This window comes from Drosophila navojoa, chromosome 3 (genome assembly GCF_054131105.1).
Source record: "Drosophila navojoa isolate 15081-1374.11 chromosome 3, UAZ_NAV_1.0, whole genome shotgun sequence".
Classification (NCBI taxonomy): Eukaryota; Metazoa; Arthropoda; class Insecta; order Diptera; family Drosophilidae; genus Drosophila; species Drosophila navojoa.
The window spans coordinates 5450036-5465684 of NC_142891.1; the positions used below are offsets into that span (position 1 = coordinate 5450036).

The 15649-nt window shown below is 38.3% G+C and overlaps 3 protein-coding genes across 3 annotated transcripts; 2 read left to right on the forward strand and 1 right to left on the reverse strand.

The window, feature by feature from the left end:
- Positions 1–757: 757 nt before the first annotated feature.
- Positions 758–3017, forward strand: LOC108649318 (uncharacterized). Its single transcript, XM_030383794.2, has 3 exons — positions 758–969; positions 1026–1169; positions 1481–3017. The coding sequence occupies exons 1-3, from the start codon at positions 882–884 to the stop codon at positions 2944–2946; spliced, it is 1698 nt and encodes a 565-aa protein (XP_030239654.2). The 5' UTR covers positions 758–881; the 3' UTR covers positions 2947–3017.
- Positions 2997–3694, reverse strand: EMC5 (ER membrane protein complex subunit 5). The gene is made up of 3 exons (XM_030383797.2): positions 3489–3694; positions 3363–3415; positions 2997–3302 (listed from the first exon to the last, which is right to left on the reverse strand). The coding sequence occupies exons 1-3, from the start codon at positions 3568–3570 to the stop codon at positions 3084–3086; spliced, it is 354 nt and encodes a 117-aa protein (XP_030239657.1). The 5' UTR covers positions 3571–3694; the 3' UTR covers positions 2997–3083.
- A 111-nt stretch (positions 3695–3805) lies between these two features.
- On the forward strand, positions 3806–15003 carry Swip-1 (EF-hand domain-containing protein D2 homolog Swip-1). Its single transcript, XM_030383795.2, has 2 exons — positions 3806–4439; positions 14027–15003. Exons 1-2 carry the CDS (start codon positions 4198–4200, stop codon positions 14439–14441), a joined length of 657 nt encoding a protein of 218 aa, XP_030239655.1. The 5' UTR covers positions 3806–4197; the 3' UTR covers positions 14442–15003.
- Positions 15004–15649: the final 646 nt, after the last annotated feature.

Below are 15649 nucleotides of genomic sequence, written 5' to 3' on the forward strand. Positions count from 1 at the left end.
TTTCATTAGTCCTTTCAAACCCCCTTAAAAATTTTATAGAGTGCGCTAATTAAATCTTGCTGCATCAGACATTGAACTATGCGATTCTCAGGAATTTAATTAGAACCCATTCGTGACGTTCAAGTTCCATGTTTATAACGTACCCACAAAAAAAAAATGTTTTTATTTTGAGCTATTTCCCACCTCTGTGATTCTCATAAATTCAAATTAGTCATAAGATCGTGCGTGTACTGATAAGAATTTCCATACATACGGGCACATATTATTGGAAATATATATTTACATAATGTCATTTTCTCATTGGTTATGATAATTTAGTCAAACTATAACAGGTATACCATATACATAAGTGATACCTATTAAAGACCTAGTTATATATGCTTTGTATCCTTAATGATTTCATTCGACACGACTTTATGTAAATGTTTTTATGCTGCGAAAAGAGTATATTGGTTTTCCCAATCTCACCTCACCTTATAAAGGATGGATCAGGATCAGAACCTATTTCGTTGTGAACTGATTTGTTTATTGCTTATTGAATATGATAAATGTAAGACATGGTCTTTACTATTTTAAATTCCCACTAGATTTATTATGAGCAAACTTTTATCTATGCATTGCATTGCATTATATTATTTCCAATTCTCAGACGATTTAAACAAAATGATATATAATTATAGTCAATACCTCTTTAACGACCACATTGCAATATGGATGGCCATTGCTCTTAAGCTCTTAGCCACAAATAGGGCTTATCCGTATCTCTGTATCAGGCTGATAAAGGCCTTTGTTCTATGGCCCAGTGATAAGCCATAAAACGGATCTCAATTGTCAATTGTACAGAAGCAATTTGACCAAAGGCTGGTGCAGTACAAGTCGTAATGAGCCAACCGTCTACTAACCACCTGCTGATCCACCTGTCCGGGCTCTCGCTCTGGCTTTGGCTCTGGCTTTGGCTCTGGCTGTGCGGTAAGTGTTGCAACTAATGCTTTTCCAATAATGCGTTAATCATAAATATTTCATAGGCCTCGCTCTGCAGCCAGCTAATGCCATTGTGTGTTATCATTGCGATTCTATCGCTCTGCCCGAATGTGCCCAGACCCTGGGCGAGGTGGGTGTATTGCCCTACAAAGAGTGCGCCACGGAGTTGACCTGCGCCATGTCCATAGGTGGGTAATCCATTATTATAAGCCATAAAGCCGTGAGAATACCTATATTCTATAATATTTCACTGTTAAAGTTGACCATTGTTGACAAAATGCAGGAACTAGAAAACCTACACAGTAAATTTAAGAACTCAAGCTATAAAAACATTCAAACGAAATAGATGTATCAACTAAATGGAATTAGTTATCGAAAACAAATTAAATTGTTCTGCAAATGGAGTACAAGTCTCTAGATTCTTAGGTATATAAGATCGGTACGTTCATTCCATTGCCATCTGCCTCTTCTATACGTTTTCCCATTTGAATTTTTTCAGTCGATTCGATAACGTATCGTGGCTGCGGTGCAGAGACACCCACCACAGAGGCCACCTATGCCAAGAGGTGCTCCAGCAATCTGTGCAATACTGGTGTCTATCCACCTGGACGACTCAAGTGTCATCACTGTGCCGGCGAGAGCTGTGTTGGGGCACCAGCAGGCAAGCCTCGGCCCTGCCGCTATCATCACGAAGAGGACCAGTGTTATACGGAAATCGTGAGCTCGACAATGGCCTATCGTGGCTGCAGGTCCGATACGAATCACACGGCAGCTGCCACAGCCCAGCTATGCGAGATTAATGGCTGCAACGATGCACTGGGCGCCTGGACGTTGAGGTGCGCCACCTGTGACTCACTCAAGGCACGCGGCTGTAAAATGGATCTCTTTCAGCTGGGTAATCGCTGCAATGTCAGTCAGTTCGAGCAGTGCGAGCAACAAATGCTGCTTGGCCAGGAGCAGGAGCAGTACTGCTACACGTACAGACACCTGGGGCGAGTGGTGCGTGGCTGTGCCGCCGAGCTGCCAAAGGAATTGGAAACACAACGCGCACAGCTGGAGACATGTGCTAGCGGCGACAATTGCAATGCCGGTTGCTTGCCACAGCAGCGCTGCCTCAGTTGCAATTCGTTGGAGAAGGAGACCTGTCGCAGCAATGCCACGGCTTTGATGAGCCAGGTTTGCGGCTCGGCTGAAGCATCCTCTTGCTATACCTGCGAGTACACCAATGGGCAGCTGAAACGAGGCTGTGGTGCACCACCAACTGATCCACAAATCCTCGACTGCTACGAATGTGATGGAAACAGCGATCAGCAGGCTTGCAATTCCTTAGACTTTACGCGCTGCTATCGCTGCAGCAGCGACTATGCCGCGGGCTGTGCCAACTGGGAGAAGCCGGGTGGCATTGATATAGAGCGATGCACAGAAACGGCAGCACCCTGCCTGGTGGTCAACTATATCAATGGCACCACCGAACGTGGCTGCCAGCGCACAGATTTCAACTGTGATGGTGCTGCCGTTGCCAGCTGCCGCAGCTGTGAGGGCAGCTTCTGCAACAAGGGCGCCTATCCGGAGCAGCGTCTGTGGTGTCATCAGTGCAGCAACTGTGAACAGGTGCAACGTGGACAAGATGCAGTGCCCTGCGGACTGTTAGCCAACGAGCCGACAGATCAGTCAGCCGCGTGCCTAGAATACTACGATGCGTTTAGTAAGCAGGTGATGCGTGGCTGTCGCTCCAATGGACAACTCTACTACGAGTGCATGCTACGGGCTGGTGGACAGGCGGGCTGTCGTCTGTGCCAGGATCATGGCTGCAATTCAACGCCTGGACAACAGCTGCGCGGCGCTCTGCAGCTGTCGGATTTCCTTGGCCAGCTTAAGCAACAGGAGCAACTGCTAGATCAACTGATACACCTGGAACAAGCTGAGCAACAATACCAGGTGAAAAGCTTGGAACCGGTAAACTAGTTGAGAATGATCTGCGCAGTTAGCCAAGCGACTCACAACTAAAATAAACATTTTAAATTGGTTTAGCATAATTTATGAAAAAATTGCATTAAACTAGACATTTAAACCGGCTACAAATGAACATTTAGTTAGCACAACTATTGCTGTGCGTCGGGTTCATTGAGTCGCGGAGGCTTGTAGCCGGGACTCAAAGCGCGACCACGATGATTGAATGTGTAGAATGATGGAAAGTTGCCAAGAGTATCCCAGGTCTTCTGCTGCATGTCCACGGTGGCGCGTATCTCCTTGAAGTTGCCCACGATTTGAATAATATTATAGACAACGACCACCAGGCTTATCACCGTTTGCAAAATTATCTACAACAGTAATGGTATAAGCATTATTCAAGAGATAAAACTGATCAGTTATGTACGTACATCTAAAGGTAGACTGGTCCACTCCTGCTCTGTTAGTCGCAAATAGGTGCGATCTGTTAGATATCAAAATGAGAGTTAATTTAGTATTCTTTTCGAGCAAAGGTTGACAAAGCTTTTTTTACTTACGATGTGCGGCTGAAAAAGCGGCATGCGCCAAACTAGCAAAGCCAGCAATTAACAGTAATTTGTTCAGGAATTTACTACCCATTTTAATACCTTGTTTTATTGATAAAATTTACAATATACGTTCGAGTGACTTGTGAAAATTTAGTGCAATTGAAATTAAACTAGTTAAATTGTAATTTGACAACTACACGTGAATGTTTTCCTGTCCAGCTGTTTGCCATTCAGCCGTTAACGTTGCTAACCTTGCCATATCTGTGTATTAACATAGCAATAACATTCACAATAGAATACAGCTAACGCTCGTGTGCATCTCTCAGCTTGCTTTGCCTTTCATTCGTATCAGCTACTTCGTGTGCTTTGGACGTCCGACGCGCTTTAAACAGACGACAATTTTTTCAACTACAAATAACAGAATCCACTTTGCACCGGTATTTACGCGCGCGCGTCTTTTTGCAAACTATTTAAACTGCAAAATTATAAACTGCTGTCCAGTTTCAGTTAATTTGACAGTGAATAATTAGGGCTTGTCTGCACTTGTTCTCGAGAGACCTGCGTGCGCCTTTTCTGCGTCAGTGTATTTGTGTGTGTGTGTGTGTGTATCCTTACATCCTCGTCTCTACCCCCGCCGCCGACGCCTTTGCATAGGGTGTGGTGTATCAGACAAAATTCCAGCGCATACAATTTAAGAACCAAAAAAAGGAAAAAGAACATGTCTGTCTCCTCGAATGCATCCTCTGCCTCGCGCAACGGCAGCGTCGATGATAGCACAACAACAACAGCTACTACGGACAGCTCCGAGCTGGCGCACATTTTGAATAGGCGACAGGAGATCATGGACTCCCAGGAGGCTGGCATCGAGGTTCCCCGCACCTTTAAGGTGGTCAATGTCTATACCGAATTCCATGAATTTTCGCGCAAGCAAATCAAGGATTATCAAAAGACATTCAATACGTAAGTTGAACCAAAAATAAGGAACCTATAGATGAAAATGATATCCTACAAGTTGATGTTTAAATGATAAAACTACAAATTTTAAATTATGAGTTTCCAATAGACAATACCAAGTTCAAAACTATTAAGATTTTTATAAAAACACCAAAAATAAAATATCTTATCTAACTCTATAAAGGAATTCAAGCTTTTTGTTTTCTATTATCATACCATTTGGGTTTTAAACAATATATCCCGTTTCTAACTTTTTATTTGTTAGTATTTTTACTGAATAATATACCCTACAAATTTAACGAAATGTTGCACAAAAAATGCATTTCTTTACGATTTCTGTTTATCAGGGAAGTGGATCGAAGTGAATCTGAATAACTAATACGAAATTATGAGCTACTGTATTACTCACCGTACAGGGTATAACTAATATCGTTTGCTTATTTGTTTACGTAATAAAGAGCCTATTCCAAAGCTCAACTCAGTTTACAGCCTCACAGCTCACTTTGACGCCTCGCAGCAGCTAGAAACAAAAAAGGCCGAACATCAAGCTAAACATAAAAAAAACTTTTGCGGTTAATTGACAACTAAACAATCGAGTTCTCCGCCACCCATCCCAGTAGCTCAGTTTCAACCGCAACAGCCCTCCCGAGTGCAATGAAGCATGACTCACACCTTCACTGACTTTGTCACAGTCATTTGCACTCATCATCGTTTAAAATTTCAATTCCGCGCCCCAGGCAAAGTGGGCGCGCTGATACTACTCAGAGGATTGAGTATTACATATTCAAATAAATTTGTTATATGCGGTTTTCTTGGGTTTTCAGTTGTCAGATGTCAAGTGACTAGAATTTTCCTGTCCAACGGGTAGATGGGTTTCCTTATCATATTATGTTTCATAATGATCTTTTGACTTTGACGTATTCAAGATTTAGAATGAAGAGAGTATTAGGGAGTCCGTGTTTCTCGATTCTCCAATGACGCGCTTGTTGCACAATCTTAGGTATTTGAATATCTTAAGTATGCTGTATACAGTATATAGAGTATATAAAGCTAGACATCCACTTGACACGTCGTATTTGATAACTTATCTCAAAGCTCATCCGAATTTGACTTTTGCGCGCGCTGATTGCGCTTTGCATATTTAGGCACAACAAAAAATAAAATAAACAAAAACAAACAGCATGCGATATGCTCCTTCTCTGTCTCTCTTTCTGCTCTCTTTCACTCGTTTACTTCTCAGAACCTGCTGCTGATTCAGCGCTTTGAATCAGCTGCATGTGTCTAACCGGTGTTGCCAGAGTTGGAAAAGTGAAATTTATAGCTATATTTTGGATTTGAAACTAAATATTTGACCATAAAAAGTTAAAATTATCTCAAATACAAAAGTATAAAATTGAAATTGTTATTAAATTGTGGGAAATAAAAAAGGTCAACCTTCCATTTTTCTCAAGAGCTCAAGGCAGTACAATTTAAATATGCTTTATTTACACAATTATTCAGATAAACGTTTCTGTAAATGATAATGGCTATAGCTATAAAATGGCTATCACAGCAGCAGTGCTCAACAGCATGCAATGCACACATACACACACACACACTCGCACAGACTACCTGGTAATTAAATTGCTCTTGCAATTAACAGCTGGATTCTGTGTGTATATATGCCTTCCATTAACACATCCAGCCAATTGGAGCACTGCAGCTAACTAGCTGTCAAAACAAAACTGTGAACAGGCAGCAGGTAGTGAAACATAACTCCTGTTTATCATCCTGATAATCCTATTTGAATTCATTTGTCATGACTCACCGCTGGGGCCAACTGGGTCAGTGCTTGGCCCATTGTCAAAACTCAAATATTTGTAAGACGAGCCAAGAAGTAAAACAAATAAACGAACGAACGAGCGAAAAAAAAAACGTGCCTTGAAAATTAAATTGGGCAGGGCTCCAAATGCTATTGACGCAACTCCAGAATTTCTGTAGAATAAATAATATACATGTATAGTATGACACAGAGCAGATTAAGCATTAATTGGGCCAAAGGCCTTCAGGTGTATGATGTACAGTATAATCAGTCCAGTCTAATAGAGAATAGAATAAAGAAGTTTGTGTAAGAATGCGAAATTGTATCTAAATTATAAATTGTATACATGTGATTTAGACATACATACATGTGTTATATAGCATTATACATTCATATTGATGATCTTCAATTTGCTCTTGACGCATTAGCTTTAAAAGTTTACTGTAACTATTCAAAATATTTCTTAAATTTTATGTGCATTTCAATTATAAAACTGGTTTTTCAGTCGATCGGACATTATATTCAATTCAAATTCTCTGAACTATCCCGGCAAAATGCCAATCGAAGTCTTCAGTTGATCTTTTAAAGAGTTTTTGTTGTTTTTTTTTTTTTTTATATATATATAAAGTTAAGCGAGCGACAAAAACAAAAACAATAACCGGCTGTGGCTGATGCGCAGCGAGCTTCTGACATTTCCAGTTGGATAACCCAGCAGCTCCCCTCCTCGTACCACGCCCCCTGTTATCAGATGAAGCGCTAATATTGTTATGAAACTGGAAGAACGTCGTAAAAGCAAACAATACGGAAAAAACAATGCATAATCAAATAAAAATAAATATTATATACAACTCAGTAGAACACTGAGTCATTTTGGTTTTGAAGGAAATTGTTTCTGATTCAGTTCTGAGATTAAACATAAACATTTACAAAACATATAAACAAATGCAGGGTATCTTAATTTCCTAGAGTACGCTAAGTTTGTATGTGTGTGCACGACCCAATTGCGCATAAACGAATGTGAATTTATAATTGTTTATACATATATGGGTGTATATGTTGCAGAGACCAGAAAATACCCCGTAAATAGTTAACTAATATAAGCATTAGAACATTATTCCTTAGGGATAAATCCAGAATAATTATTAAAAAATCATACGAATATCTCCATTAACTTAAACGAAAATAACTAATTATATGTATACCAGTGTATGTAACACATGAATCGAATCAATATACCCCATCCCAACTCAACTTTCTCAACTAAGTATAGGGTATCCTAAAAATGAAGAGGAAATCTCATTTGCCCAGCTCTCAGCGCTAATCGGACACGCAATATGTAATGCATTTCTTATAGCGTCGTAATTATTTGTTGATATTGCTGGATTTTAGCTTCCGGGTCGTTTTTTATTTCTTTTTATTAAATGCATACATTTTGGATGCGCCATTTTCCGCACGTTTTTCCGGAGCGAATGCGCAGACAAAGGCGATAAATGCCAGACGCTCACAACTTAATGATATTGATTTAAGTCTCTTTCTTCGTGCATTTAATGGACACACATGCTCTCAAGGGTCTGTCCATACATAAATCATTGGGCTTGTCTAGTCGTCTGTCCGCCGCTGATAAGCCTACAAATCCTTAAGCCAAGTGGAGAATACCAACCACCGGAGCCATGCTGACGCCTCTCACTTCTCGGTTTTGCATTGTTCAATTTGCATGTGGGCTTCGCATTTTAGCTTATTGTATTTTCAACTTGATTTCAGTTCAGCCAGAATAGCAACAAGAATCGAATTAGGGATGAGCAAATTTTAAAATAATAAAAAATGTATGAAACTTTGAAATATTTTAAATTTGTTCATAAAATATATTTTAATAGAATTTTTAATAAATTTGGTTGTCTTTAACGAAATGTGTGGTCTACCTCTAAATATAGAAATACCAAAATTTGTTTTGAACAATATCTGTTATTTTTATGAAATCTATAATATTTTCAACGATATATCGTTATACTGTCCACCTCTAGCATCGCTATCAATGCCAGGCCACTTGTGCTTACAAATTGGGTTCATGGCAAAATTTACGCCACTACAGACCACACACATGCACTGTCGCACACGCACTCACACACACACTCACGCACACAGACATGCAGGGAAATCTGTTACACGCACTTTAAAATTGCTCGGCAGGGTTGTTTGGTGGATGGACCCCACACGCACACTATGCTCATATCATTTCAACTGCTGAGCGAGACCTTTTAATTAAACCACACATTCACCACCCATTATCGCTGAAGCAGAAGAGAACGCCCTCCCGGAGGCCAGAGTACTTATGCAAAAAAAAATAAATAAAAGAAAGGGTTGTTATGTTGCACATTTTAGGCTAAACTGCAGTGCACTTCCTGTCTATGGCGGTGAGCAAGCGGGTCAAAGTGCAGTATACAGCACATAATACATATACATATACACACATACACATATCTTGTGACAGGTTCATTGACATTTGCAAATGTACATATTTGTCATTTTACATTTTGTGTTTACATTTTGCATTTCCACACCTTTGTTGTTGCTTCTGCTTATCTGCTATTGACAGCATTTTTTGGCCAATCGATAGCACTGCGTCGTCATTGTGAATAGTTTTTGCTTGTTTTGCTGATGCTGCCATATTGGCGCTCACTGACCTTTGCCAAAATGTACCGCATAATTGCAATGCAGGCGACCAGCTGTCTGGCAACATTCGCAGCGGTCAGAAGAAGGCGGAGAGCGGAGTGGAGCGTGTCTTATTGAGCACGCACGCCTGCGTCGCGACGCTGTGTGCGTGTGCATTGTGCTTGCAATTACCATTCATTGATTGACAGTGACTAAGAGTAAATAAATAAAAAAAAAGCCAGCATATATGTACGCATGGTAAGTTTATTATCTGTGACTAGTGGCAATGTCGTCGTGCCACTCAATTGCGGAAATATCAAATTAAATAAAAACCACATAGAATCATCGCCAACAATAAGCTGCAGTAACGGCAACAACGGCTCCCTTCCATTGTGCTTTGAACTTGCTGCACAATTAGTCATGTGCATTTGATAGTTAATTCTATTAGAGATGGGGGACACGAACCAAAGCCAGCCAACCGCAATGGTGGTTTAAATAATTACGACATTTGCTTTCTGTGGAACTTTTATTATTAATAAAATTTAACTTTAGCCCATGTATGTTTTTAATCATTTCTCACAAAACTTTATGATATCCCTCGTCCACAATTGCCCTATAAAGCGTAATTTTAATCCAGATAAAATCTAGTTGGTTCTTAATCAGCAATTACTTATCGACACAGTCTCAGTTTGTCATGCATTGTTCTTCAGCTCCATACAGCTCACTGCGAGCACTGACTCATAGAGAGTTGTGCTCGTTGCGTCGTCGTTGTTGTTGTTGTTGTTTCCTGATGCAACTAAAAATAATCGGATGCGACCCACGCAACGCTATGATTTTTGTGTTGCTCCAATTTCGAAATGTCAAAATATGATGCCTTTTTGCTATTGCTCTTTCAGTCTCTCTGATTGGAATTCTGCTTGAACTGAGCATTCCTGGGTAATGGGTACTGTAGAAGCTCTACTAAGAAACACATTTCAACTTTTTTGGGTTTGTATACATAAATTGTGGCTGGTATAAATAAGACATAATGGAAATGTGGCTATACACTCTAGCGAGCTTTTACTGTAGCTCTGTGTTCTTGGCCAAATTTACGATGCAGTTAAACTGCTGTTCATTTTTATCGATACTTTATGCGCACGCACTTCTCACAAAACTTTACATGTGTCTTAAATTTAAATGGCCCAGGCAAAGTGTATATTTGAGTACACAGGTGCAAGTGGGATTTCGAAATGGAAACAGACAGTCAGTCAGCGAGACAGACATACAGACAGACGGGCAGACAGTCAGTCCGTCCGTCAGTTCGTGTTGAGCGAAATAAACAAGATATTGTGTATGCAAGACGTCAACTGTGTACAATTTTTTTGTTTTTCATTATTCATTGCCTTTTGCTGTAGTTGACTTTACAATAGATTTAAGCGCTGTGCGCAATCACATGAAGAAATCCACCAAACTCAACTCGTTGCAGTGCATTTTAAACGTTATTCACAATAACCGTTACCCAAGCCCAATGGACACACAGAAGCAAACCACCAAGAGTCAGAGAGGGCGAAGATTGAATACTCTGACGTACATATGTATATCAAACTGAAAGTGTTTGGAAAATATTAGAAATGGAACTTATACCAAATTCGACCAACAGCCAAGTTCTTTTTTTTTTCACTAGTTCTATTATTAGTTGAGCAGTTGCATGCACGATAAATAACCTATTCAGTCGAACAATAATGATTGTTCAATAGTTCATAGTAAACTGCAAAACAATTCAATTGAAGGTATTACTCTATTATAGAACATACGGTTCTTTATTACTTAATGAACGTCTAAACATTACTCATTTATAATATATTATGTAAATTAAAGCCGTAATAAACAATTTATTCGAAGTCCTGCTATAGAATACGAGCCAAACTCTAGGAGTTAGCAAGCTGAAAGGTTTCACAATTCATTAAATGCTCATCATATATGATATATTCTATATGCTGTATGCCAAGAGTACTTCATACGGGGTATAGAAAAAGAGGTTCAAGAACATGACGCGCTGTGACTGCTGAGCGTTGGCATTAACCCGCTTGGGCCACCGAGCATAGAGAGCTCAGAGACCAAAAACTAAGAAACATACATAAATTCACAATGGGCAACAGCGAAAACAACAACAACAATTGGCGTCACATTAAGTTGGTAATAGAGAAAAGCCACGACTACACGTTCAATAATTGCAGCGACTTCTGTAGAAGGTTGGGATGGGCGGTAGGCGGTTAGGAGTGCAGCAAAAGGCAAAAATATATATACTGAAAACATGCATTTTGCGATTTACGATTTACGATGCAAATGCGGCATGCAACAACAATGGCCAGCTGACCCCGTTAGCTGTTGAACTGTACAAACCTACATGCATGCATCTGAAAAAAAAAAAAACTTAATTCGCATGTCTAACAAAATGCAATGAAGCATCCATCTATCTAGATTTTCACCCGCACTTATGAAATTCAGTGAATTGAAAACATTTCGTAATCGATAACACACAAAAATTAGGTTAGCTCTAAGCAGGAGGTCGGTCAGCGTTGCCTCAAATGCCACAGGAGAGCTGCAAGCGCTCAGGAGGAGTGCCTGTGTTAGAGCAAGAGGGCAAGTGTAGCGACTGCTGCTCGCCTCAGAGTTGCCAGAATTTTAGCAGCTAAGAATTCCAGCCAAGTTATATGTGAATTTAGCTTGCTATTAAGTTGCTTCAGCTAGAAACTTAATTAATGCTAAATTTAGCTAGAAGTTTGCTAAACAATCATTTCTAATACTTAGTTAGCTGAAAATAAATTAAAATTGTATCCACCTGGTGAAATATCAATTGAATTGAATAGCCACAAAAAATGCAATCGCTGTCATTTAAGCTTACATGAAAAACAAACAAACGTAACTTTACGTTTAATGAGCATGTGTTAAGCGAGCCAATTAATTGAAAAGAAAACCACAAAAACATAACAGCAAGAAAGAAAAAAAAGCAAAAGTCTGTCAATTGTCACATTGACGCAACCGAGTGAGACACAGAGACAGGCGCACAGTGCAGCTCATGGCAATTGAAGTTAATTAAATACGAAGTAGAGAAATAGCAACAATTAGCTGTTATGCCTCTAAATGCGTGGTAACACCTTCGATATGGGAGATGTAGAGATGGAACGAAATGTCGATTATTTCAATCTGAATCATGTGAAAGCACAAAGAGAAGATGATAGTATATGAGTTATATTTAATGTGATTTATGTTCAGAAAGCTAGGTAAATAAATTGAGAACCAGCATTGTCTTTATAAACCATAATTAACAATTAGGCATTGCTGATTTTTAATTTTAACCTGTGATTCTCGATTGAACTGTGCAAGTCTTTAGTCTAACTTGTGCTCACAATCTGTATCACGCGCTCATCTCTAATGCTCCGCTTCTGTCACCGTTAATTACTTTCACTCTCATCGCCGTGACAAGCGGCAACAACAACAATTTGTCGACCCGCGCAATTGTCGATACAATTAACAACGAAAGCATAAAAAAAACACGAACAGAAGAGAAACAAATTCGTTGGGAGCTAATGCAAGCGCTCATTAGACGAGATCTCGCAGTAGTTTTCTAATGATTGTGAAAACGAAATTGAAAACATGAAAACTGAAAGTGATGCTTGTATGTAATCGAGTGCAATGTGTAATCGATTGCGTTATTATTTATGAGCAAATTGGCTGACAACGACAAATACGACGACAACGCAACTTGTTGCAAGTTGCACGTTTCCTTTCCTTTCCTTTCCTTGGCCTGGCCGGGCTTGCCTTGGCTTAGCTAACTGCCTGACAGCGACTTTAATGGCAGCCTGTCTTATTTTTAGATGCGACTAGTTTGACTCGTTTCGCGGCATCCTTCAGAGACAAGGCAAGGTCGTGCTGTTTGTTGTCGTCACATTGTTGTTGCTGTTGTTGCGCCTTGTTGTTGTTGCCGCCAGCGCATCTGCCCCGCACGCGATTTACCCATCACAACAACAATAACAGCTGCTGCAACATTAGCTAATGCTGCGTTTTCTCCATGCCACACGCTGCCTCAATGCTCATTACGTAATTTAGCTAGTAAAATTTCTATTTACATTTTTATCGTACAATTTCCTGCCCACACGCTCAGTTGAGGAAGTGGCCCCAAACGAGCATTTGAACTTTTGACTATCCACGAATTCGTGCTCATAAAAGACGATGATTAATAAATATTTAAAGAAGATATTAGCTTGAAACTAAGTTAAAACGGGAGCAATCACCTATGAAATTAACCGCTAGTTAAATTTGTCTTCTAAATGTTGCGAATTTTACCATGATACGATCTAAATGAAAATATCAATTCATTTTATTGTACAAATGTATGTATGTCTATGTAGGGCTAGGCTAGTTCGACATTTCTATTATATTTACTTTTGCCGATATATTTTACTTTGTAAACTATTCTATAACTAGCGGGCAAGAGGTCACTTTTCATAGCTTTATTTAGCTAGCGAGAAGAGATTGCAATTCTCAAGTATATAAAATCACGTTTCACGTTCACGTTTTTTTTTTTATTAATTAGCAATGGTATTTATTGAACTTTTCAAGTGAAATTAGGTTATATTTATATAATCTTATCACTATACTTACTTTTTTGAGATTTTTTCTTTTTTTTTATTAATTTACATTATTTTTTATTTGTATTTTATTTATTTGTTTCGAATCTATTGTTTCGTTTCTATTTTACTTAATATTTATTTTATGTTTCTAATTTATAGCTATCATTTATCTATTTTTTTTTTTCATATTATTTTTTTTTCCATGAAAGTCTTTAAGTTTTTATAAAATTTTTATTTAAAAATTTCAAGTCATTCTACTCTCTTCTCATACTTTCACACTTACTGTGCTCAAATTTCAATGCAGTGTCATCCCAGGCACAAAACGAAACGTAAAGCGAAATTTAAGCCTCGAGTGAGCTGCAAATTTAGCATGAAATTGGGTTACCTTCACGTCTTATCGATTAGCAGGTGGGCGGATTGAAATAGCAGTTAACGTCCTTGTCCTAAAGCAAAGCGAAATATATAGATATAGATATATATATATACTTATGTGCATATATATAATAAAATTTGTTTCTTTTCTTTTACAGCTATGATACTGCTAGGGATGGTTTCTTGGATCTGAATGAGCTAAAGTATATGATGGAGAAACTGGGCGCACCGCAAACGCATTTGGGATTGAAGAAGATGATTGCTGAGGTGGATGAGGACCACGATGGAAAGATCTCGTTCCGTGAGTTCTTGCTGATCTATCGCAAGGCGCAGGCCGGCGAGCTGGACAGTGAATCGGGCCTGAATCAATTGGCGCGCCTCACCGAAATCGATGTGGAGCAAGTGGGCGTCAGCGGCGCCAAGAACTTCTTTGAGGCGAAGATCGAGCAACAGCTGCGCACAAATAAATTCCACGACGAGATCAGGCAAGAGCAGGAGGAGAGACGCCGCGAGGAGGAAGAGCGTGCCCAGCGACGCCAGCAATTCCAGCAGCGTGCAGCCATCTTTCAGTAGAGCGGCAATCGAAACGATTTCTACATGAAAATATAAATATATATATATATATATACATAAACTATATAATTCGTAGTCTAGCACGTAATCCTTGTGGCGTAGGTTAAACAAATGCAAACAATTTAGGGACGTGTCAGCGCGGAGCAGAAGTTTTTTGATATCACATCACATCGTAGTATAAACTAATCATTCACATATAACTCACTATATAGATATATATGGTTATATACATACATACATATATGTCTCCCACACTTACATATAGTTAACGAGCATACCAAAATCATAAATTTTAATTGTGTTTAAGTGAAATGAAAATTTAAATTTATATATTAATTTCCTGTTTAGTTTTAAGGATTTCTTTTTTTTAATTTTCTGTTCCGTTTTGTTACATTTTTTAAATCTTTCTGTATAAAATTTTAATCTTTTTTGTTGTTGGTGCCATTTTTTTTATAAATTTGTTTTGGCGTTTTGTTACTAATCTCATGATTTATGTTAAAAATTAAATTGAAATTTAAAAAAAAAATAACAAAATTACAAAATATATAAGAACAAAAAACAAGCAATTTATTTAACTTTCAAAACTTTGTTGTACATAATATGTTTTGCATTTCGTAATTTTCATATACGTCTCTTGATTCATTTATAAATTAGGTTAAATATTTCAGTATTTTCATGCAAGCCGTTCAAGCAATATTAAAATACATTTTACATATAAACATACTACATATACAAACATGAAAATACGAGAATACGAAAATAACGGCAATTACTATATCTAAATATGAATTAATGTATATAGTGCAAATAAAACTAATGCGAAAATTTAATAAATTGTCTTTTTATTATGCGAGAAAATTAAAGAGCAGCTGAAAGAAGCATGCAGATTTTCTTAATTGCTAACATAATCATTAGCATAATCCTTCTGGTAAGTCGATAGCAATGTCTATAATAATAATGACCTTGATAATAACGAACTAGAAACTCCAGTTTAAGAGAAGAGTCGAATAAAAATGCCAAAAATAATGAGAATGCAAATAAGAATTGATGATAATTATGAAGAAATATTTATAATCATTGAACTGAAGATGCCAATAAATATAATCAATATATATTGTCAGAAATTGTCATTATTATAACAATTTTTGTCTTATCATTAATTATGATCATTATCATATAAATTTTCATTATTATTTAAGTATAATTAT